Source organism: Grampus griseus (genome assembly GCF_964374135.1).
Source record: "Grampus griseus genome assembly, chromosome: 1".
NCBI classification, from domain to species: Eukaryota; Metazoa; Chordata; class Mammalia; order Artiodactyla; family Delphinidae; genus Grampus; species Grampus griseus.
In genome coordinates, this window is record NC_139017.1 from 170,687,494 (window position 1) to 170,710,198 (window position 22,705).

General features: G+C 60.4%; 1 protein-coding gene across 1 annotated transcript; it reads left to right on the forward strand.

Annotated features, from left to right (window-relative positions):
• The first annotated feature begins 538 nt into the window (after positions 1-538).
• ATP13A2 (ATPase cation transporting 13A2) lies at positions 539-21,737 on the forward strand. The gene is made up of 29 exons (XM_082656659.1): positions 539-653; positions 7,224-7,318; positions 7,447-7,629; positions 7,949-8,007; positions 8,179-8,293; positions 8,549-8,628; positions 10,192-10,269; positions 10,452-10,521; positions 11,408-11,542; positions 11,631-11,697; positions 11,979-12,110; positions 12,698-12,853; positions 13,369-13,479; positions 13,564-13,610; positions 13,699-13,887; positions 15,047-15,253; positions 15,730-15,825; positions 15,911-16,070; positions 16,189-16,309; positions 16,447-16,571; positions 17,383-17,543; positions 17,666-17,782; positions 17,884-17,963; positions 18,475-18,627; positions 18,718-18,814; positions 19,657-19,880; positions 19,968-20,119; positions 21,206-21,375; positions 21,466-21,737. Exons 1-29 carry the CDS (start codon positions 644-646, stop codon positions 21,598-21,600), a joined length of 3,525 nt encoding a protein of 1,174 aa, XP_082512785.1. The 5' UTR covers positions 539-643; the 3' UTR covers positions 21,601-21,737.
• The last annotated feature ends 968 nt before the right edge of the window (positions 21,738-22,705 follow it).

A 22,705-nucleotide genomic window follows, 5' to 3' on the forward strand; every position in this document is an offset into this window, starting at 1 on the left:
CAGCCTGCCCCAGCTGAGCGAACGGCTCCACCACCCCCTACCTGCTCAGACCAAAACCCAGGGAGGAGAGGCATCTTTGATTCCATTCCTATACCTCCACCTCCCATGCATCAGCAAGTCCTGCCGATATGTACCCCGTTATCAAGTGTATGTATTGAGTTCTCGGTATGGACCAGATACTGTCAAGGCCTTCCCTGCTTCCCCTCTGGAGTCTCTCCCCCACCATTACTCTCCATCGCAACTCTGTCTCCTTCCAGCCCTTTGTGTCTATGTGTTCATGTGTCTGAGGGCTGTCCTGTCGGATTCCCTGAGTGTCCTCCTCTCTATGTGTCAGTCTGTCCCAGGGCTGTCACGTCTGTCTCTCGGCGCCCCGCCCCTGCGTGCGCGTTGGGAGCGGCCTCGGACTACAAATCCCGGCAGCCCCCGCGGCGCGCGGGAGGACGTGGGGCCGCAGAGGGCGGGGCGGGGCTTGGCGGTGCGCAGAGCCTGACTGCGGCACCTTCGCCGCCGCTCCAGCCGCTGGGTCCTGCAGGTGTCCCGGGCCGCCCAGCTCCGCAGCGCCCCGCGCCCCCGGCCTTCCGCCTCGGCCCCGACCGCGGGGCATCGCGACGCCCGGGCCCGGCGATGAGCGCGAGGAGCCGCCATGAGCGCAGGTGAGCGCGCAGCCCCAGCCGACAGGAACCGGGCGCGGTCCCCGGACCGCCCGTCGTCGCATCTGTCGTGGGGGGACACCCCCACCGCTGGGGCGCGGGCCGAGGGAGCGGCCCCCGGGACATCCCCGCGCCCGTGCCCTCCCCCTTCCCAGAGAGGCCAGGAGCCCGGGGATGGCACCGCGCAGAGCCGTCCGCTCCGCGCCTTCCTAAAGCCCTGGGAGAGGAAGCGCCTGGCGCCGCCGTGCAAAAGGATAATCCGGGGGCCGCGGTGGCGGGGCGCAGGGAAGTGTCCCCGCGCGGTGACGGATGTCCAGGTGGGGGAAGAGACGTGGAGGCCGCTGCATCCAGGGCCTCTGAGTGGTTGTTCCTCTTGGTTGAATGAATGAATGGGGTTGGAGAAGCCAGGGCTCCTGAGTCCCTGGATCGGAGTGCCCTGGGGCACAAATGCCACTCCTGATCCCCTGAGTCAGGCCCCCAGAGCAAGCCTGTTAGCACGCCGGTCCAGGGACCACACCCTCCATGTTACCTGTCCCAGGCCCTGTGTCTGGAGGCCACCCTTTCCAGAGTCTAATTCTACCTGCTGCAAAGGGTGCCAGTAGACCTCTCGCGTTTAGAAGGGTCTCATTTCCACGTGGGTCACTCAGAGCCTAGACCTCAGCCAAGGGCCACCAACGCTTGAGCATCCTCTCTGCAGCTGCAGACCCTTCATTCAGGTCTCTCCCTCCGGTCTCCCACCTTACTCCCCCCCATCCCCCCCTCCAACTCTAGGGTGCACCCAGGGTGAGGAAGGGGAAAGGCTGAGGACATATGGTCCCAGGACTCCAGATCCAAAGATCAGGGAGCTCCTGGCAGATGATCCCTCACACTCAGCCTGGCCCAGGAGAGGAGCTTCTGGCCACAGGAGAAGCACAGCAAGGGAGGAGGCAGCAGTGCTGCCCTGGGCCTCTGCCAGGTCATCAGGAGGAAACCCGTGCTTCCGCAGGAAACAAGAGATTCCCAAATGGCTTTGACGCCAGCCCCTCCGCTCTGCAGTACTCGTGGCATTGCCCCAGGGCCAGGGAGTCAGACTAGGTTCAAGTCTAATCTTGACCACTCAGAGCTGTGTGACTTTGGACATGTTAATCAACCTCTGTGCCTCATTTTAAATGGGAATCCTAATCCGCACTTTTGGAGAGGTGGCTGTGAGGATGAACTGAGAGGAATGTGTTCATTTAGACCCACTCATTTTCAGCTTCTCCCCTTGCAAGCTGTATGACCCTGGGCAAGGGATTTTGAAACTGTGTTCCTCAGTTTCCCCAACTGTAAAATGAGATGATAATAGTCCCTCCCTCAGAGGGTTACGCGTGAAGATCAGTCGCGGTTATTCAGAAGACCAATGCAGTCAGTCATTTGTGAAAGTATTCTCCTCCCAAGCAGCTGGTTCGAGCTGGTGGTACCAGAAGAGATCAGACACTGCTCTGACCTTCCTGTGCCATCCCTGGGGAGACATCCCTGCCATCCCTTCTGAGTGTTTTGACAGATGTTCTGCAAGAGCATGCCCTGGGCTTGACCTTGCTGGGAGACTAGAGTGTTCCACAGATGTGACTGCCTCCTTCCCCAGGTTGACGGGGAGAGCATCCTTGTGAAATGATGGGTGTGTGATAGACACAAGGAAGAACTTCCAGAGGCAACCTTGTTTAGGTCCTGGGGGAAGTGATCCAGTGAGGGCAGCTCCAGATGGTCTCTGGTAGGGCCCTTCAAGAAGAGGCTTGTTCCTCTGCACCTCCCAGCTGACCCAGAGGCAGGAGGTGGACACACTGACTCTTGCACCATTGCTTCCATGCTCTGTTATGTCCGTGAGGTGTACAACCTTCATTCATTGGTTCATTCAATAAATGGTTCCTGAGTCCCAGCCGCATGCCAGGCAGTGTGAGCAGGAGGGCGATGACACCTGTGCAAGCCTGATGTGTTAGTGTCAGTGGGTGGGGGTGAGGTGGGCAGAGAGGATTTTGGAGCAAGGCCCCTTCCAGCTGCGAGACAAATTGGTGGGCACACTGCCTCTCTCAAGGCTCAGTTTTCTCATCTGTAAAATGGGATAAGTTGCTTGATTGTTGCAGGACGAAAGCAGATTGGCAGGAGCAAAGTGGCCCACGTGGGGTCAGTGCAGCACGCTGCAGTCCCATCCCCAGCACAGCTGCTGGCCTGAGGGTTTGAAGGCCCGGGGAAGAGCTGTTGCGTGCACACAGGGGAGCAATGGCACAGCTGCGGGTTTTCAGACAGGGCAATGGGAATGTAGAGGGGAGCCTGAGAAATGGGTCAGAGCGGAAGCCACACCTCCTCGGCGGGGGAGCCAGCAATGCCCTCCTGTACAGGCCATGCTTTAGGAACTTCAGACACCCCATGTGCCAGCTACCTTGTGGTTATGATCCTAGAGATGGGAAACGGAAGCCTGGAGAGAGGCTGAGTCATTTGTGAGAGAGCCAGGAGCACAGTGACTGATGGGGACGACAGCGATGGCGCTGGTAGTGCCGTGGTTAAGAGCGTGGACCCTGCAGCCACACTGCCTGGATCCACGTCCCACCGCGTGCTGGCTGTGTGGCCTTTGGGCAGCTTACTTCACCTCTCTGGGCCTGAGTTTCCTAATCTGTAAAATAGGGATAAAAGTAGTCCCCACTTCACAGTGGTGAGGAATGAATGAATCGATGTGTGTAAAGCCCTGAACGGTGCCCGGCCTGTGTCAGCCCCTGATAGCCCTGAGGTACTCTTTTTGTTGTTGTTTTTGGTTTTTGGCCGCACCGAGGGCTTGTGGGGGATCTTAGTTCCCCAACCAGGGATCGAACCCATGCTCCCTGCAGTGGAAGCATGAAGTCCTAACCACTGGACCACCAGGGAAGTCCCCCCTAAGGTGCTTTTTTTCCTTACACCCCAGAAACTGCCCGACCAGAACCCTAAAGGGGGCGAAACTACCCGCCCTGACCCACTCAAGGAGCAGGTCTCCAGGGCTGGTGAGGGGCTTCGGCAAGAAGGACAGCTGGGACTGTGGCCTTTGGAGGAGGGGACAAGAAAAGGGCTGGGGCTTGTTGGTGGCCAAGGACCTGAGAACCCAGGTTGCCAGACCGGGTCAGTTGCCCTGAATGCCTGTTGTTCTGCCCCCCAAGCCAGGATCCAGGGCGAGCCTCCCCCGCCCCTGCACAGCACACACACACCAGGGAGCAGAAGGGCCTCTGCTGTTAGTTGTCTGCGGGCTGTTGTCAGGAAGGGAAGGAAATCGTGCCCTGACAAGCCTCCCTCACAAGCTGGACTGGCCGGGACCAGAGAGCAAAAGGGACCACCCCAGGGGACCCAGGCTGGGGTCTCTGAGCCCCAGGGCAGAAGGCTGACCAGGCCTCCTGCCCTCTGGCTTTGAGACTTTACCGTTGGCCAGACACCAGGATGGTTGAGAGCTACAGGCTTCGTGTGTATGTGTGGGAGTTCCCCAGAGACCAGGCCCTTTCTGGAGCTGGTGGCAGCTCCGTATATTTTCTGAGTCACCCAGTGGACAGGGGAGGGATTGACCGTGGGTGGAGCTTGGGTTAATTTGGGTTTTGAGTCCTCTTGTTTGAAAGAGGCCTCAGGTGGCAGAGGGCATATGCCCTGTTCTCTGGAAGTGCCCACATTGGCCCCCAAAACACAAGATCTGGGCTCTGACTTCCTGGCTCCACCATTTACCAGGGGGCCTTTGTGACTCTGAGCCTCGGTTCCCTCATTTGTACAAATGGGAAAAATAAGAGTCCCCTCATCGAGTTGCCAGAGGGTTAAATGAGCTAATTCGCGTGGAGGGTTAGAGCAGCTCTTGTCACCTGGGAAGCGCTTAATGGATATTGGCTGTTCTTATTATGGTAATTACCATAGTAATTATTATCACAGTCCTTATGTGGAGATATGGGGGGCTGCGATAGGACAGAACAGACTCTGCGTGGTCTGATGGGAATTAAAACCCACCCTGGGACTTCCCTTGTGGCACAGTGGTTAAGAATCTGCCTGCCGATGCAGGCGACACGGGTTCGAGCCCTGGTCCAGGAAGATGCCGCAGAGCAACTAAACCCATGCGCCACAACTACTGAGCCTGCGCTCTAGAGCTGGCGAGCCACAATTACTGAGCCCGTGTGCCACAACTACTGAAGCCCATGCGCCTAGAACCTGTGCTCCACAACAAAGAGAAGCCACAGCAATGAGAAGCCCACGCACCACAACGAAGAGTAGCCCTCGCTCGCCGCAACTAGAGAAAGCCCGTGCACAGCAACGAAGACCCAGTGCAGCCAAAAAAAAAAAAAAAAAAAGAAACCCCACCCTGGAGTCAGCCTGCCTAGGATTGCATCCTGACACTACCATGTACTTGGCTGTGTGATCTTGGGCAAGTTCCTTAACCTCTCTGAGCCTAATTTTCTTCTATAAAAAGGGGATGGGGCTTCCCTGGTGGCACAGTGGTTGAGAGTCTGCCTGCCGATGCAGGGGACGCGGGTTTGTGCCCCAGTCCAGGAGGATCCCACATGCCGCGGAGCGGCTGGGCCCGTGAGCCATGGCTGCTGAGCCTGCGCGTCCGGAGCCTGTGCTCCGCAGCGGGAGAGGCCACAACAGTGAGAGGCCCGCGTACAGCTAAAAAAAAAGGGGATAATTATTGTGCTTACATGGCAGGGTCATTGTGTTAGCCATGTAAGAAGGACCAGGAGCAGAGCCCGCACGTAGTGGGGCCTCGGGAAATGTTGACTATCATGGTTGCTTTGGGGCTTGGAGAAGCTGCAGAAACCTAAGTGTTTGGGGACAGAACAGCTGAGGGGCTGGGGATGTTGTGACAGGCAGTTGCTTGGGACACCCTGGGCTTATTGGGTGGAACTTTCAGATCAGGCCTCTGCAGGGCTCTGGTTGGGGAGGAGGAGTAGGGAGCCCAGAAAACCAGCAGGTTGCCCCCCACCTTCCCTGCTTTCCCATCCCCCTTAGTGAACTTCTCCAGAGCCTCCTGGGAAACATGCAGATGCTCAGCACCACTGCCATTGTGCCAGCAGGTCTGGGAGGGGCCCAGGCATCTTCATGTTCTAACAGGTTCCCCAAGAGGTCCAGGGAGCACAGTTAGAGAAACCCTGACAGAGGCCATGAGCCCCACCCCGTCCCGGGCCCCAGAACACCCACTGTCTGCTTGCTCGGCTAGGACCGCAGCACTACAGCAGGGGAGGCAGTAGAAAAAAAAGAGTTTCTACAGTAGAGATGCCCACTGGTCTTCCCTGAGCCACAGTTTACCCATCTGTAAAATGGGGGTGATAGTGGGCCCTTCCTCACAGAAGGAACCTGTCAGCTGTTCAGCTGGGCCCTGGCACATAGCGGCTTCTCTCCTTGAGCCTTGGGGGCTTTCTCAGCTCAACCCTCCTCTCCAGCCCACCCCCAGTGACTGGGTTCTTCCTTCCTCCTCCCCCCATTCCACCTTCAGAGTGAAGCTGCCCCTTTCATGGCTGCCCTGACATTTTATCAGTCCATACTCGACTTCTCGGCATCTCCTCACTGCCAGGCCTGTGCTGGGCATGAAGGTTGAAAAAGGATGAGCAGGGACTTCCCTGGTGGCGCAGTGGTTAAGAATCCACCTGCCAATTCAGGGGACACGGGTTCGATGCCTGGTCCGGGAAGATCCCACATGCCGCGGATCAACTAAGGCCATGTGCCACAACTACTGAGCCTGCACTCTAGAGCCCGCATGCCACTACTCCTGAGCCCACGTGCCACAACTACTGAAGCCCACACGGTCTAGGGCCCGCATGCCGCAACTACTGAGCCCGCATGTTGCAACTGCTGAAGCCCATGTGCCTAGAGCCTGTGCTCCGCAACAAGAAAAGCTACCGCAATGAGAAGCCCGCGCACCGCAACGAAGAGTAGCCCCCTCCCGCTGCAACTAGAGAAAGCCCACGTGCAGCAAAGACCCAACGCAACCAAAAATAAATTTTAAAAAATATAATAAATTAAAAATAAATAGGGCTTCCCTGGTGGCGCAGTGGTTGAGAGTCCGCCTGCCGATGCAGGGGACACAGGTTCGTGCCCCGGTCCAGGAAGATCCCACATGCCGCGGAGCGGCTGGGCCCGTGAGCCATGGCCGCTGAGCCTGCGCGTCCGGAGTCTGTGCTCCGCAACGGGAGAGGCCACAACGGTGAGAGGCCCGCGTACCGCAAAAAATAAATAAATAAATAAAAATGACGTCTAAAAAAAGAAAAAGGATGAGCAGCCCTGTCCCTGCCCTCAGAGTGTAGACCAGATGGAACGTGGGACACAGAGCTCCCAGGAAGCTAATAACTGGAGGTGTGGGGGGGTGCTCTTGAAGCCCAAAGTGCTCAACAGGCCCCGTCCCCCGACTCTGCGCCCACACCGAGTCAGAAATCGCCAGACGCATGAGGAAACAAGGTCCTACGAGTAAGGACCCACAGGACAGCCCGGTAACAGACCCGTGAAGACTCGAGTTACTGGATTTATCAGACCAGATTTATAAAATGACTGTGCTTAAGTCGTGGTTAAAGAAAGAAGGAGGAGCCCCCCCCAACCCCCCCCAATGACATTTCTCCCTTCTGTCCACAGACAGCAGCCCGCTCGTGGGCAACACGCCCGCCGGTTATGGGACCCTGACGATAGAGACATCTATAGATCCCCTCAGCTCCTCAGTTTCATCCGTGGTACGTGGGCAGGGGAGGGGCAGGGGCAACTCCAGGTGGGGGTGGTACAGGCCCACCCAGATACCCTGGCTTCCTCCTCCAGCCCCCGCCCACCCCACTCCCTGGCCTGCTCTCGCCCGTGTCCACAGAGGCTCAGCGGCTACTGTGGCAGTCCATGGAGGGTCATCGGCTATCACATCGTGGTCTGGGTGATGGCGGGGATCCCTCTGCTGCTCTTCCGATGGAAGCCCATGTGGCGGGTGCGGCTGCGGCTCCAGCCGTGCAGCCTGGCCCGCGCCGAAACCCTCGTTATCGAAATAAGAGACAAAGAGGTGAGAGACGGGGGAGCAGGGGCGAGCCTGGAGCTGGAGTGGGGTGGTGGTGGCTCAGGGTTGCGGGGCGGAGGATGCTCGGGTTCTCAGCCCAACCTGGCCGCTGACGTTCTGTGGGACCTTACACAGGTGCTTCTCCTCCCTGGACCTCAGCTTTCCCATCTGAGCAGTGGGCAGACGGGACGGGGTGGGTGATTCCCAAGGAGGTCACCTCTATCCTTGATCCCTGCCTCCTCCAGCAGGGACCACCTGGCTGTCGGGTGGGGCCGGGGAGGGGAGGGGTCTCTTCCAGGACTGAGTCCACACCTCCGTGTTCCAGGATAGTTCGTGGCAGCTCTATACTGTCCAGGTGCAGACTGAGGCCATCAGCAAAGACAGGTGAGGCAGCCCCATCGCCCCTTCCCAGGAGCCCCTGCTCCCCCTGCCCTCCCCCCGTGAAGGCTCTGATCCCGGGGTCTCCCATCCGAGAGAGGGAAGGTGGCTCTGTGGGGATGGGGAGGTGCTGGGGCAGCTCCCAGAACTCCATGGTAACCCCACCCCCGTCCCCAGCCTGGAGCTGCCCCCACAGACCCAGGCGGAGGACGGCCGGAGCCAGGCAGCTGTGGGGACACTACCAGAGGGGACATGGAAGGACACCGCCCGGCTCCACAGGACCGAAGAGGCAGTAAGTGGACAGCTGGGTTCTGGACAAGTCCTTGCCTGTCTCTGGGCCTCAGATTCACACCCTGTACAATGGGGACTGGACTCCAGCTGTTCTCTGGGCGCCTCTGGTTCTCTCGTCCCAGTCGTCCAGGATGCTGGCCGATCACCTTCTACCCCTCCATGCCTCTCCCGCCTCTTTCCTGTGCCATCGCCCTGCCGCCCCCCACACACTCCTCCTGGGGCCGCCTCCAGCCCACCTCTCCTCTCTCCCACCCAGCAGCGGACGCTGCGCTACTACCTCTTCCGGGGCCAGCGCTATGTCTGGATCGAGACCCAGCAGGCCTTCTGCCGAGTCAGGTAGGGGTCAGGGCCGGCGACACTACACCACGCCCACAGCGGGTGCTGCATTGGGCAGAGAAGGTGGCATGAGGTGGCCCAGCCTGGACTCCCCTCTCAGCTCTGTGCCTTGGCCCCCTCAACTCGCTGAGCCTGTCTGTAAATAGCTCATGAAGGGAATCCCGGCCTCCTAGGGTTGTTTCGAGGGTAAAGTATATTACTGTCATGTAAGGCTTGGCACGGCACCTGGCCTGAAGTGGCAACACTGCTGTGAATCAGACCGTAAGCTCTGGACTTGGACCTTCTGTTTGGCGTCTTGTACCTGCTCTGCCACCTACTAAGTGCTTGATAAATACGAGCTCAGTTTATGTCTTAGTTTGAGCCCCGAGAAGCAGACCTCAAGACGAGGATTCAAGTGCAGGGAATCTGTTTGCAAGGTGATGCCAGGAGACGTAGGGGAAGTGAGGCCGGGAAGAGAAGGCAGCCGGTGGAGGGGGCTTGACGTGGGCACCTGGAGCACAGTCCCTTGGGGATCCCTTTGAGCCAGTGTAGAGCATGCACCTCAGGGTGCCCTCACCCAAGGAGTGAGGAAACCAGGGGGTACGTACCCCTCACCTTCCTACCGTTACCGGTTGCGGAATACATGAACTCTTGCACAACTTCGCCCTTCCTAGCTCACGGGCAGACCATGCTTATGCAGCCAGGAGAAGCCCTCAAGCCAGGACAGGTGTTTCCAGTAAGAGGCTGCACCGCACAGACGTGAATTCCAAGGGGGTGTGGGGAGGGCACCAACAGCCTCTGCTACGTGAGAGGAATAGCAAAACTCGCTGACGTGGGACTTCCCTGGTGGCGCAGTGGTTAAGAATCTGTCTGCCAACGGAGGGGACACAGGTTCGATCCCTGGTCCGGGAAGATCCCACATGCTGCAGAGCAGCTAAGCCTGTGCACCACAACTACTGAGCCTGAGCTCTAGAGCCCGTGAGCCACAACTACTGAAGCCCCGCATGCCTAGAGCCCATGCTCCACAACAAGAGAAGCCACTGCAATGAGAAGCCCACGCACTGCAAAGAAGAGTAGCCCCCGCTCGCTGCAACTATAGAAAAGCCCGCACACAGCATTGAAGACCCAACGCAGCCAAAAAAAAATTTAAAAAAATCGCTGACCTTTGTCACCTAGTAAGTGCCAGGAACCGTCCAAGCACTTTGCAAAACTTATCTCATTTAATCCACCCGTAGCCCCGTGAGGGAGATGCTGTCACCGTCTCCATCTTGCAGATGAGAAGTCTGAGGCCCAGAGAGGTTAAGTGACTTACCTAAGAAGGCATCATTGTAAAGAAAGCTCTAAATGTCACTAAATAATAGCGGCTGTTGTCACTGTTAAGTATTATCATCATCACTCATCGTTTTTCCTGGGTGAGATGGTTTGGGGCCCCATCAGAGGAACAGAAGGAGAAAGTTAGGCCCAGAGTTCGTGAGGGACCAGCTTTCTCCCGGGAACTCGGTGTGGCAGAGGTGGGCCAGGAGGGGTGGGGGGTGCAGAGCTCAGACCCCACCACCCACACAAGTGCCTCTCCCATCCTCCCAGCCTGCTGGACCACGGCCGCACCTGTGACGACCTCCACTGCTCCAGCACCGGCCTCAGCCTCCAGGACCAAACCGTGAGGTGGGTGCTGCCCTGAGAGCTGGGGCCTCCTCTCTTACCCCCCTGGGTGTGGCCTTCTTCCAGTCACCTGCTTCTCTGGGCCTCAGTTTTCCCAGCTGGAAAGTAGGGCGCTCCATCACTGCTAGAGGGTCCAGCTGCCACGGCCCCTCCATCTGATGGCCCTGCCGCTTTTCCTCTTACAGGAAGACCATCTACGGCCCCAACGTGATCAGTGTACCAGTCAAGTCCTATCCCCAGCTGCTGGTGGACGAGGTAGGGCTGTCCCTGGGCCCCGCCCCAGCTCTGGCCTGAGCTGGCTGTGTGACCTGGGCCAGGGGCTTGCCCTCTCTGGGCCACCCTTACAGAGGCAGATTGTACCAGCTGTCCTCTCTTCCGTGGTGGAGAGCTGTCTCAGAACCAGCCCCAGTCAGCTCAGGGAGAGGAATTGGAAGTTCTGGTCCAGGCTGGGACTGGGGCTTAGAGGCCAAGAGACAAACCCACACAGCCTGGGCTCCTGCTGTGTGCCAAGCGCCAGGCTCCAGAGTCTGGGTCCTTTCCGTGCATTACCCACTTTCACGCTCCAACAGCCTCGTGGTAGGGACATTCCGTTCACACATGAAGAACCGGAGCTACAGAGTAGGGGACGTGGCATGGCCAAGGTCACATGGGGACAAAGGGAAGCCAGTGACGTGGACACACCTAGAGTACGCTGCTAACATCCCAGCCCTCTGAGCCAGGGGCAGACACCTGTGAGACAGAGAGGAGGCCTTGGAGTCTGGCCTGATGTAAACTCTAGTCGGTCACCTGGGAGCTGTGTGGTTTTAGGCAAGTGACTTAACCCTTCTGTGCCTCAGTTTCCTCAGCTATAAAATGAAGCTGATGGTAGCATCTGCCTTGTGGAATTGTCCTCACCATCGTATGGCATGTAGATGATGTGCTTAGCAGGGGCCTGGCGTGTAAACACCCGTGTGTCCTCTTTAGAGCAAAGAAGCTGCTGGCTCAAGGGACATCTGGACAGGACTGACCAGGAGACAGGCCTGGCTTTCGTCCTTTGGCAACTGCCGGGCCCTCTGCTTCCGTGGGCACAGGAGGCCCAGCCTGCGGCTGGGCTGCCCTGGGGGACCTGGGCCCTGACGCTGCCTCCCCGCCCCTCCCCCAGGCACTGAACCCCTACTATGGGTTCCAGGCCTTCAGCATCGGGCTGTGGCTGGCTGACTACTACTACTGGTACGCCCTGTGCATCTTCCTCATCTCCATCGTCTCCCTCTGCGTGTCGATATACAAGACCAGAAAGGTGTGCGGTGTGAGGCGGATGGGGCGGGGCAGGCGGTGTCCGAGGAGACCTCCGCCCACCCACTCCCTGCTTGTCCCCCTGCCCACAGCAAAGCCAGACTCTGAGGGACATGGTCCAGCTGTCTGTACAGGTGTGCGTGTGCCGGCCTGGGGGAGGTGAGAGGCTGGGGGAAGTGAGAGGTGCGGGAGGGAGGGAGGCTGGGGGAGGGAGGGAGGCTGGGGGAGGTGAGAAGCTGGGGTGGAAGGGAGGCTGGGGGAGGCGAGAAGCTGGGGGTGGAAGGGAGGCTCGGGAGGGAGGGAGGCTGGCTGGGGGAGGTGAGAGGCTGGGGGAGGGAGGGAGGCTGGGGGAGGGAGAGAGGCTAGGGGAGAGACGAAGGCTGGGGGAGGCAGTGGGGGAGTCCCCTCCAGGCTATACTGAGGCCCCTGCTTGCCCGAAGAGGAGGAATGGGTCGACTCCAGTGAGCTCGTGCCGGGAGACTGCCTGGTGCTGCCCCAGGAGGGTGGGCTGATGCCCTGCGATGCTGCCCTGGTGGCTGGCGAGTGCATGGTCAACGAGAGCTCTCTGACAGGTCAGTTCCTGCCCCTGGCCAGCAGCCTCCCATCCCCCATGCCGGGCCACTGAGCCTCTCTGCCTTGTGTCAGAACTTTTAGATGGAGTTCTCTTTTCCCTTTGCTCAGGTAACAGTCCCGGCCTCAGCAGGTCCTACCCCTGCAGATGCTGGGTGAGGCACTGCTACTCTTTGCCAGGCAGTGAGCTCAGGGCTTTACAGAGGTTAAGCCCTCTCGTGTCAATATCTTATTTGAACTATAAAAGTAACACAGCTCGTTACAAAATAATTCCAACAGAAGGAGAACACGGGCCCCCCACCCTGGCCCCCCACTCTGCCCATGCTGTACGCTCACAGCTCTTTCTGGCTCCCCTGAGAGATGGTTCCTGGAAACTGGCTGCACACGTCTCAGGATTGTCTCACTGTGTCTGTGTCTTCTGCCCTCTCTGAGCTTCAGTGTACCTCTCTGTAAAACGGGGGCAGTGATTTCTTCACACATAGTTACAAGCGTTAAATGAGACCTGGGGCTTCCGTAACAGTTCTAGGCATAAGGCTTGGTCTTGGTGGTGGGAGGGACCAGCATGGGCCTCATACCACATCCCTCCCAGGGGAGAGTGTTCCAGTGCTGAAGACCGCCCTGCCGGAGGGACCAGTGCCCTACTTCCCAGAGACCCACCAGCGGCACACGCTCTTCTGTGGGACCCTCATCTTGCAGGCCCGGGCCTTTGTAGGACCCCATGCCCTGGCAGTGGTGACCCAGACAGGTAACGAGTCTGGGAAGTGGGGAGGGGTGCTGGGCCCAGCACCTAGAGGACAGGTGACACAGAGCCGGGCAGGACCCATCTCTACCACTGCCCTGCTGTGCGACTCAGGCACGTCCCACCCCTACTTGGGATTGGCTGGAGTGGGCAGGGACGGGGCAAGAAGGAAGGAGCGCATCCCTTAAGAAGAGAGCAGTGCTGTACATCTCCAGCAGGCCCCTGCCACGTGTGAAAGGGACCCAGTGTGTCACCAGATTTGACATTTTTCAGCGAAAGACACACATCTGGATTTTAAGTGAAACCACCCAGTTTGTAGATGGTACTACTAATTCCTGATTTACTAAGTTTATGAAGGCTGGGCAAGGCCTGTGGCCGTCCCGTGTGACCGCCAAACTGGGTGATTGCTGACCCCAGGAGCGTCAGGCCTTACAATCCCAGAGGTGTGGGTGGTGTGGGGGAGGGGTGGGGTCATCCTGACCCTCAGCTTCCCCTGCCTCAGTCTCCCCATCTCCTCCCAGGGTTCTGCACGGCTAAAGGGGCCCTGGTGAGCTCCATCCTGCATCCCCGGCCCATCAACTTCAAGTTCTATAAACACAGCGTGAAGTTTGTGGCTGCCCTCTCCGTCCTGGGTGAGTGGCCCCCCGCACCCCACTTTGCCAGTGGCCCCCGGAGCCCCGTCCCCAGTCCCGCTGAGCCCCTTGCTGTCTCCTCAGCTCTCCTCGGCACCATCTACAGCATCTTCATCCTCCACCGCAACCACGTAAGCCTTGGGGGCCGGGCGGGGGCTGCCACTGGGGGCCCAGGGCCCACCCGGCCTGGCCCTTGGCATTCACAGTGCCCCCTGCCAGGTGCCTCTGGACGAGATCGTGATCCGGGCTCTGGACCTGGTGACGGTGGCAGTGCCGCCCGCCCTGCCTGCCGCCATGACTGTGTGCACGCTCTACGCCCAGAACCGGCTGCGGAGCCAGGGCGTCTTCTGCACCCACCCGATGCGCATCAACCTGGGGGGCAAGCTCCGGCTGGTGTGTTTCGACAAGGTGGGGGCCGTGGGGTGGGGGACACGGCCAGGCCCCCCACACCCACATCCCTCATTCAGCAACGTTGACTGAGGGCTTGCTGAGCCCAGAGCCCCGCCGCCTGCCCGTGCACCCCTGCTGTGGACACTGGCCACCGCCAGGTCCTGTCCTGGGATGGAAACACTCAGAGGCACCCTCTCCCCCAGCTCCCACCTGCATCAAGCTCACAGTCTGGAGCATGAAATGTCTAAACTCATTTAATTTGTTTGTTTGAGAACCATTGAGGGCCTACTGGGTACCCAGGGCTGCTGTCAACACTGGGGGTCCAGCAGTGACCCACACAGAGATGTCCCCACCACCATAATGAGTGAACCAGGGACCACAGAGCTGCAGATGGTGATGGGTTCTAGGGAGGAAGCAAATGGGGTACGTGATGGGTGGTACATGGGGGTCACTCCCTTAGAGGGCAGTCAAAGAAGGCTCCTGTGGTCCCTTGTTGACCTCTGAGGGGTGGACCACACTGAGAGGAGAGCAGGGCTGGCAAGGTGGAGGGGAAAAATAGAGTGGCTCATGGCTCCTTGGAGGAACAGAGCGGTGTGCCTGGGGCTCGGGGAACAGTAGGGAGGGGGACAAGATGAAACGGGCAGAGCCCTGATCCATCAGAGGCGGGTGGGCCCTGGTGTGGAGTTTGGACGTTATTTAAACTGAAAGGGTGGGGCTTGGTCATCTTCGCAGAGCTCCCAGGCCAGCGAAGGGGCCAGACGTGTAACTGAGCCATTGGAATGTGGTATGGGAAAGGCAGGCATCCATTCACTCATTCATTCACTCACTCATTCATTCATTACACCGAGAGCTGTGTACATGGCCAGGCCCTCTTCTTGGTACCACAGTGAACAAATGATGGAGTAGTAAAGAGGCCATGGGTGGGAACCCCGAGCAAGCACTACCTGACCCAACTGCAGGGTTAAAGAAGACTTCCTGGGGGAAATGATGCCAGACCAAGAAACACCGCGGGTTGGGGAGGACAGCCTGGCAGAGGGACCTGCTTGAACAAAGGTCCAGCTCTGGCTCCTGGGGTTCCCATGGGCCCCGCCTGGCCAGGGGTGTGGGTGCCCACCGCAGCAGGGCACAGCTCACCCCAGGACTCATCACTGGCCCGCCTGCTTCTTGCCCCCTGCAGACAGGCACACTCACAGAGGACGGCTTGGACGTGATGGGTGTGGTGCCCCTGAAGGGGCAGGAGTTCCTGCCACTGGTCCCAGAGCCCCGCCGCCTTCCCATGGGGCCCCTGCTCCGGGCACTGGCCACCTGCCACACCCTCAGCCGGCTCCGGGACACCCCAGTGGGTGACCCCATGGACCTCAAGATGGTGGAATCTACTGGCTGGGTGAGGAGGCCGAGCCCTAACTAAGCCCACCCAGTCTTCATTCTAGGACCTCCAGGGGGCGTCTCTATCATGCCCACCACGGAGAATAACAATGGCCAAGGCCTAGTGCTGAGCACCTACCCTGTGCCAGCGCTCTGTTGCACGGGCCTCGTCTCATGTCCTGCTCCCCATAGCCCCAGGGAGGTAGCTTCAGACCTGCTTCACGAAGGAAACTGAGGCTGAGGGCAATTTGGAATAACTTGTCCAAGGTCACCCAGCGGCTTGTAAATGGCAAAGCCAGAGTTTGAACTTGGGTCCTCCCAACTCCAAAGCGCACATTCTTGACTTCTGTTCTATCCAGTCTCCCATGAAGGAAGTCCTCCATGAGTTTAACTTGAGTGTCTCCCACTGCCTCTCTCCACGGGCCAAGGATTGGCTGCCCCAGGCCAAGCCAGCACCCGGCCCCTCGATGCCAGTGTTCTCTGCCTGCCTCGCAGGTCCTGGAGGAGGGAGCGGCTGCAGACTCGACATTTGGGACCCAGGTCTTGGCGGTGATGAAACCCCCGCTTCAGGAGCTCCACCTGCAGGGCATGGTGAGCTGAGGGGGTGCCTGTGGGGCGTGGGCTGGGAGGGGTGGGCTCCACAAGCCAGCCCCTCAGCTGCCCCCCAACCCTACAGGAGGAGCCCCTGGTGCCGGTCAGCATCCTCAGCCACTTCCCCTTCTCATCGGCTCTGCAGCGCATGAGCGTGGTGGTGGCGTGGCCGGGCGCGGCTCGGCCCGAGGCCTGCGTCAAGGGCTCCCCCGAGCTGGTGGCAGGCCTCTGCGACCCCAAGACAGGTGAAGGGGGAGGGCCCCAGAGTCTGCAGGTCGGCACTGGCACGGAATGGGGTGGGCGCCCGGCCCCTGTCGCTGCCTCCACCTCCCCGTCCCAGTGACACCTGCCTCTCCCTGGCAGTGCCCACCGACTTCTCCCAGATGCTGCAGAGCTACACAGCTGCTGGCTACCGCGTGGTGGCCCTCGCCAGCAAGCCGCTGCCCATCGCACCCAACATGGAAGCAGCTCAGCAACTGACAAGGTGGGCCCTGGGCACTGAGCCTACGGCCTCGCGAGGGCAGAGGGGGGCAGAGCCCAGGGCCGATGCCCCTGCCCAGTGGCTGGGGAAGGGGTCGTGGCCACTGCATGACCTCTGACCCGGGTCTGCCCACCCTCCAGGGACACAGTGGAGTGGAAGCTGAGCCTCCTGGGGCTGCTAGTCATGCAGAATCTGCTAAAGCCACAGACGACACCCGTCATCCAGGCTCTGCGGAGGACCTGCATCCGCACCGTCATGGTGACAGGTACCAGCAGGGCCTGGGTTAGGAGGGCAGAATCTACCCCATCCCGAGCAGAGATAAGGGTACCTGGTGGTGGTACCTGGTTATTCTCAGTGGTGGGCATGATAGAGACGCCCCCTGGAGGTCCTACAATGAAGACTGGGTGGGCTTAGTTAGGGCTCGGCCTCCTCACCCGGGGCATCTCTTTGGGCCCCTGCCTCAGGCCTGGTCCTTTTCAGACATTTCAGGTATCTTCACAGTCTCCCTCCTGAGTGATAATTGTCACCCCAGTTGACAGATGAGGAAAGTGAGGCTCAGAGGAGTAGAGTGACTTCCAAAGAGTCTGGGGCTGGTGTTGGACAGCCTGGGTTCCAGCTCAGCTGCTGGTGACCTCTCCCCAAGTTCCAGTTTCCAACTCTGAGAAATGGGGGACGTTAGGTCAGCCTCAAAGGTTGTGACAATTTCATGGAGCAAGAAAAGAAAGGTTCAGGGGACTTTCCTGGCATCCAGGGGTTAAGACTCCTCGCTTCCAGTGCAGGGGGCACGGGTTCGATCCCTGGTCAGGGGACTGAGGTCCCACATGCCGCATGGCGTGGCCAGAAAAAAGGTACACGTAGAACTCCAACCCAGGCTCCCGGTTTCTCCTAAGACCTTTGATCCCTAGTTTTATAGACAAGGAAACCCAGGTTCAGAGACACTGATACCCTGCCTGAGCTCACTGAGCCAGTCATGGCAGACAGATGCTGTCCGGCCTCAATTTCCCCATCTATACGTGTCAGGGTGAGGATGGCCCCCTCAGTAGCAGCTGGACCCTGACCTTGCCCCATACCCCCAGGGGACAACCTGCAGACGGCGGTCACCGTGGCCCAGGGCTGCGGCATGGTGGGCCCCCAGGAGCGCCTGGTCATCGTCCACGCCAAGCCGCCTGAGCGGGGCCAGCCTGCCTCCCTCGAGCTTCTGCCAGTGGAGTCCTCTGCAGCCGTGAACGGGGCTCAGGTGAGGCTGACCCCGAGTTCCGCCACAGACCCCACCCATGACCCCACCCCTGTGTCAGCTGTCCCGGGCCCCAGCTCTCAGGGTGGGCAGGGGGAGCTCAGCTGAGCTTCCCGGGCCCCCAGGATCCTGACCAGGCCGCAAGCTACACCATGGAGCCAGACCCCCGATCCAGCCACCTGGCCCTCAGCGGGTCCACCTTTGGTGTCCTTATGAAGCACTTCCCCAAGCTGCTGCCCAAGGTAGGGCTGCCCCGGACCTCCCTGGTCGCCCCACACCTCGCCACGCTCTGCTCCCTCCTCTTGGCTGGCTCAGCCCCTCCCCTGTCTCCCTGTGCTCCCAGGTTCTGGTCCAGGGCACCGTCTTTGCCCGCATGGCTCCCGAGCAGAAGACAGAGCTGGTGTGTGAACTGCAGAAGCTTCAGTGAGTGCCTGTGGGGGAGGGGCCTGCGGGGGCCCAGCTGGCCCATATGTCCCTGCTTCCCACCCCAGGCGTCCAGGAGCCATCAGCCTCAGAGAGCCCAGCAGGCACCCCCGGGTCTGTCCTGCTGACAGTAGTACGCCGCCCTCAGTATCTGCGGGGGTTGGTTCCGAGAGTCCCTGCAGATACCAGCGTCCACAGATGCCCGAGTCCCTTATGTAAAATGGCGTGGTACAGTCGGCTCTCTGTATCCATGGATACAGACCCCGTGGATACAGACCCTGTGGATACAGACCCTGTGGCCACTGTAATTGCACCTATTTACTGAGCACCTACTGCGTACCATTTACTGAGCATTTCCCAGGCACCCGGCGGGCAGTCGGGATGCAGCCGTCCCCGGGTTCTGCCAGCCGGCCCGGGAGGTGGGTGGGCCATTTCGCAGCTGAGGAGGGCCCTCCCGGGCTCAGAGCCAGCACGTGAGTCCGGGCCGCGCCTGCCTTCCCCTCTCCGGCAGGTACTGTGTGGGCATGTGTGGGGATGGTGCCAACGACTGCGGGGCCCTGAAGGCGGCTGACGTGGGCATCTCGCTGTCCCAGGCCGAGGCCTCAGTGGTCTCGCCCTTCACCTCGAGCGTGGCCAACATTGAGTGTGTGCCCATGGTCATCAGGTGAGGCGGGCAGGGGCCTGGTGGGGGGCGGGGTCTCGGCAGGGCCCATCAGCCGGCCTGGGCCCCCTCATGCCCATACCCGCTCCCCAGGGAAGGTCGTTGTTCCCTGGACACGTCGTTCAGCGTCTTCAAGTACATGGCCCTGTACAGCCTGACCCAGTTTATCTCTGTCCTGATCCTCTACACGGTGAGTATCTGCAGGCCCCGTGCCGGGCCCGGGGCGAGGACCTCAGCGGCGCGGTGAGGAGGCCGGCAGGCTCTGGAGTCGACAGCGTGGCCTCAAATCCTGCTCCAGCCGCGTGGCTTAGGCGCTCCGGAGCCTCGGCAGTGAGGCTTGTCTGAGATGATGAAAGCACTGAGCAGCTGGTGCACAGTAGGTCCTCAGAAACGGGAACAGCTGTCCTGTGCTAGCGTCTCATCCCTGTCCTCTGGGAGTTCCCCATCTTCAGGGGGGCCTGAGACAGAGCCCAGGCAGGGGCGAAGGAGGCAGAGGCAGGAGTGGGACACCCGAGGCCTCTGCCCCTTTCCCATGGATCCGCCCATTCCCCGCTCACCCTAACTCAGACCTCGACTGTGCCTCCGGCCTCCTGTCCAAAGGGTATCACCCACTCCTCTGCTCAGAGCATGCGTTGCTCGCCCGCACTGGAAACAGGTGACGCCATGGGGCACTGCAGGCCTTGCGCCAGCTTTTGTCCCTGTGTCCACCTTAAACCTGAGGGCAGGAACTGTGTGTCCTCCAGAAACCTTGGGGCTCCACAAGGCAGAGCCTCAGCCTCCCTCTCAGGCCGGTAGTTCCCATCGGGTCAGCAGGGATGCCTTCTCCCTCAGACGGGGAGAGGGGCTTCCTGAAGGCAGGGCCGTGTCTCCTTCATCAGATTGGGAGTTCCCAGAGGCAGGAGGGTGCTGTCTGCCCATCAAGTTACAGGGCAAGAAAACACCTTCCCCATCAGACTCCTTAAGGGCAGGGCTGGTGCCTGTCCCATCAGACTAGGAGCTATCCTCCCCTCCGCCCTCCCTCCCTGCCGGCAGGTCAACACCAACCTGGGCGATGTGCAGTTCCTGGTCATCGACCTGGTCATCACCACCACGGTGGCGGTTCTCATGAGCCGCACGGGGCCAGCACTGGCTCTGGGTCAGGCGCGGCCGCCGGGGGCCCTGCTCAGCGTGCCCGTGCTCAGCAGCCTGCTGCTACAGGTGGCCCTGGTGGCCAGCGTGCAGCTGGGGGGCTACTTCCTGACCGTGGCCCAGCCCTGGTGAGTAGCAGGGAGCTCACCCCAGATCCCACCCATGCCCCATCCTCCTCACCCTCGCTCCCTGACTCCCGGTCCCTGTGCTCCCAGGTTCGTGCCTCTGAACAGGACGGTACCCGCGCCAGACAACCTGCCCAACTATGAGAACACGGTGGTCTTCTGTCTGTCCAGCTTCCAGTACCTCATCCTGGCCATGGCCGTGTCCAAGGGGGCGCCCTTCCGCCGGCCGCTCTACACCAATGGTGCTGCTGTGCTGGGGGTGGGATGTGCTGGGGGGTGTAATGGAGGGGAGGGGGGATGAGAGGGAGGGAGGGGGGATGAGATGGAGGGGGGATGAGATGGAGGGGAGGGGGGATGAGATGGAGGGGAGGGGGGATGAGATGGAGGGAGGGGGGATGAGATGGAGGGAGGGGGGATGAGATGAAGGGAGGGGGGATGTGATGGGGGGATGAGATGGAGAGGGGGATGAGGTGGAGGGAGGGGGATGAGATGGAGGGAGGGGGGATGAGATGGAGGCAGGGGGGATGAGATGGAGGGAGGGGGGATGTGATGGAGGGAGGGGGGATGAGATGAAGGGAGGGGGGATGTGATGGAGGGAGGGGGGATGTGATGGAGGGAGGGGGGATGAGATGGAGGGAAGGGGGATGAGATGGAGGGAGGGAGGATGAGATGAAGGGAGGGGGGATGTGATGGAGGGAGGGGGGATGTGATGGAGGGAGGATGAGATGGAGCGAGGGGGGATGTGATGGAGGGAGGGGGGATGAGATGGAGGGGAGGGGGATGAGATGGAGGGAGGGGGGATGAGATGGAGGGAGGGGGATGAGATGGAGGGAGGGGGATGAGATGGAGGGAGGGGGATGAGATGGAGGGAGGGGGGATGAGATGGAGGGAGGGGGGATGAGATGGAGGGAGGGGGATGAGATGGAGGGAGGGGGATGAGATGGAGGGGGGGGATGAGATGGAGGGAGGGGATGAGATGGAGGGAGGGGGGATGAGATGGAGGGAGGGGCGATGAGATGGAGGGAGGGGGATGAGATGGAGGGAGGAGGGATGAGATGGAGGGGAGGGGGGATGAACTGGAGGGAGGGGATGAGATGGAGGGAGGGGGGATGAGCTGGAGGGAGGGGGATGAACTGGAGGGAGGGGGATGAGATGGAGGGAGGGGGATGAGATGGAGGGGAGGGGGGATGAACTGGAGGGAGGGGATGAGATGGAGCGAGGGGGGATGAGATGGAGGGAGGGGCTGTGGGGCTGGTGCCTGTGGGGTCCCGTCGGGCACGGGTGTGAGTGTGCAGGGCTCCCTGGCTGACGGACTCCCCCACCCCCAGTGCCCTTCCTGCTGGCCCTGGTGCTCTTGGGCTCTGTCCTGGTGGGCCTTCTCCTGGCCCCCGGCCTGCTGCAGGGGCTGCTGGCGCTGAGGAGCATCGCCGACACCTACTTCAAGCTGCTGCTGCTGGGCCTGGTTGCCTTCAACTTCGTGGCGGCCTTCATGCTGGAGGTGGGGCCCGCCCCGCGCTGGGGTGGCAGGGGGCTCTGGGGGGTGGGACTCAGCCAAAGCTGCCCCCTGCGCCCTCCCTGTCCCCGGCAGAGCGTGCTGGACCAGTGCCTCCCAGGCTGCCTGCGGTGGCTCCGGCCCAAACGGGCCTCCAAGAAGCGCTTCAAGCAGCTGGAGCAGGAGCTGGCCGAGCAGCCCTGGCCACCGGCCGCCGGGCCCGGGAGGTAGCGCAGGCCCGCCGGCCGGCACCCTAAACACTGGATCTCCCTGCTTCTGAGCCACCGGCCAGGACCCATCTCCAGAGACACCACTGCCATCGCTCCTGCAGCCCTGAGGTTGGCGGTTGTCACACTCATGTCCCACGTCTGCCCGGCCCAGCCTTCCCTGCCCCCGCCTGGGGAGATGCTAACTACCCTTGTCCCCCACTTTGGACGCCCCATGTAGAGACAGTGGCACCACCCGCACTCAGAGCCACTGTCAATGGAGCAAATAAAGTCATAATATTTTCCTGCCTCGGCCTGCCTGATACCACTGACCTGGGTGCCCCTGGCACGTGTCTGCTCCCGGCATCCCCTGATTTTTCAGATCACGTTGGACAGCTCCCCTCTCTGAGCCTCTGTTTCCTCATCTGACAGTCTATCTCCAGGTTGAGCACATGCCCGGTGCTCCGTTCAGCGTTTTATAGGCATCATCATTTAATCCTTATAACTGTGGAGTACTGCCCCCACCTTTTTTATTTTTATTTTTGGCCACACCGCATGGCTTGCAGGACCTTAGTTCCCCGACCAAGGATCAAACCCGGGCCTGTGGCAGTGAAAGCACTGAGTCTTAACCACTGGACTGCCAGGGTATTCCCCGTCCCCCTTTTACAGATATGGAAACTGAGGCTTAGAGGTCACGCAGGTAGTCAGAGCTGGGACCAGATTGCTTTGGCTCCAGAGTCCACACTCTTAACCGTCCTACCCTCCTGCAGGGGCAGGAGAGAATGGGCTTGACTCAAGCCCATCGAGTCAGCACCTAGTCAGCTTGCCAGCACCTACAAGGCGTTTAACTGGGGCAGTTCCCTGCTTTCCCCACCTCCCGCATCCTGGGATGTGTTTACGGTCCAGTTCTTCCCTCAGATGCGATCCAGGCTCTGAGCCCACGTTTCCCAGCCAGAACCACGTGCGCCATCCCCCGGGGAAGGGTGGGTGCTTCTGACCTCATCCCACCAGTGGGACCCTCGCCAAGCCCTGCTCTGGAGATGCGGCTCCGTCATCTGGTCCATCTGTGCTGGGCAGGGGACAACAGGAAAGAAAAGCCCCCGCCAACCTCATTACTGGAAGCCCTGGCA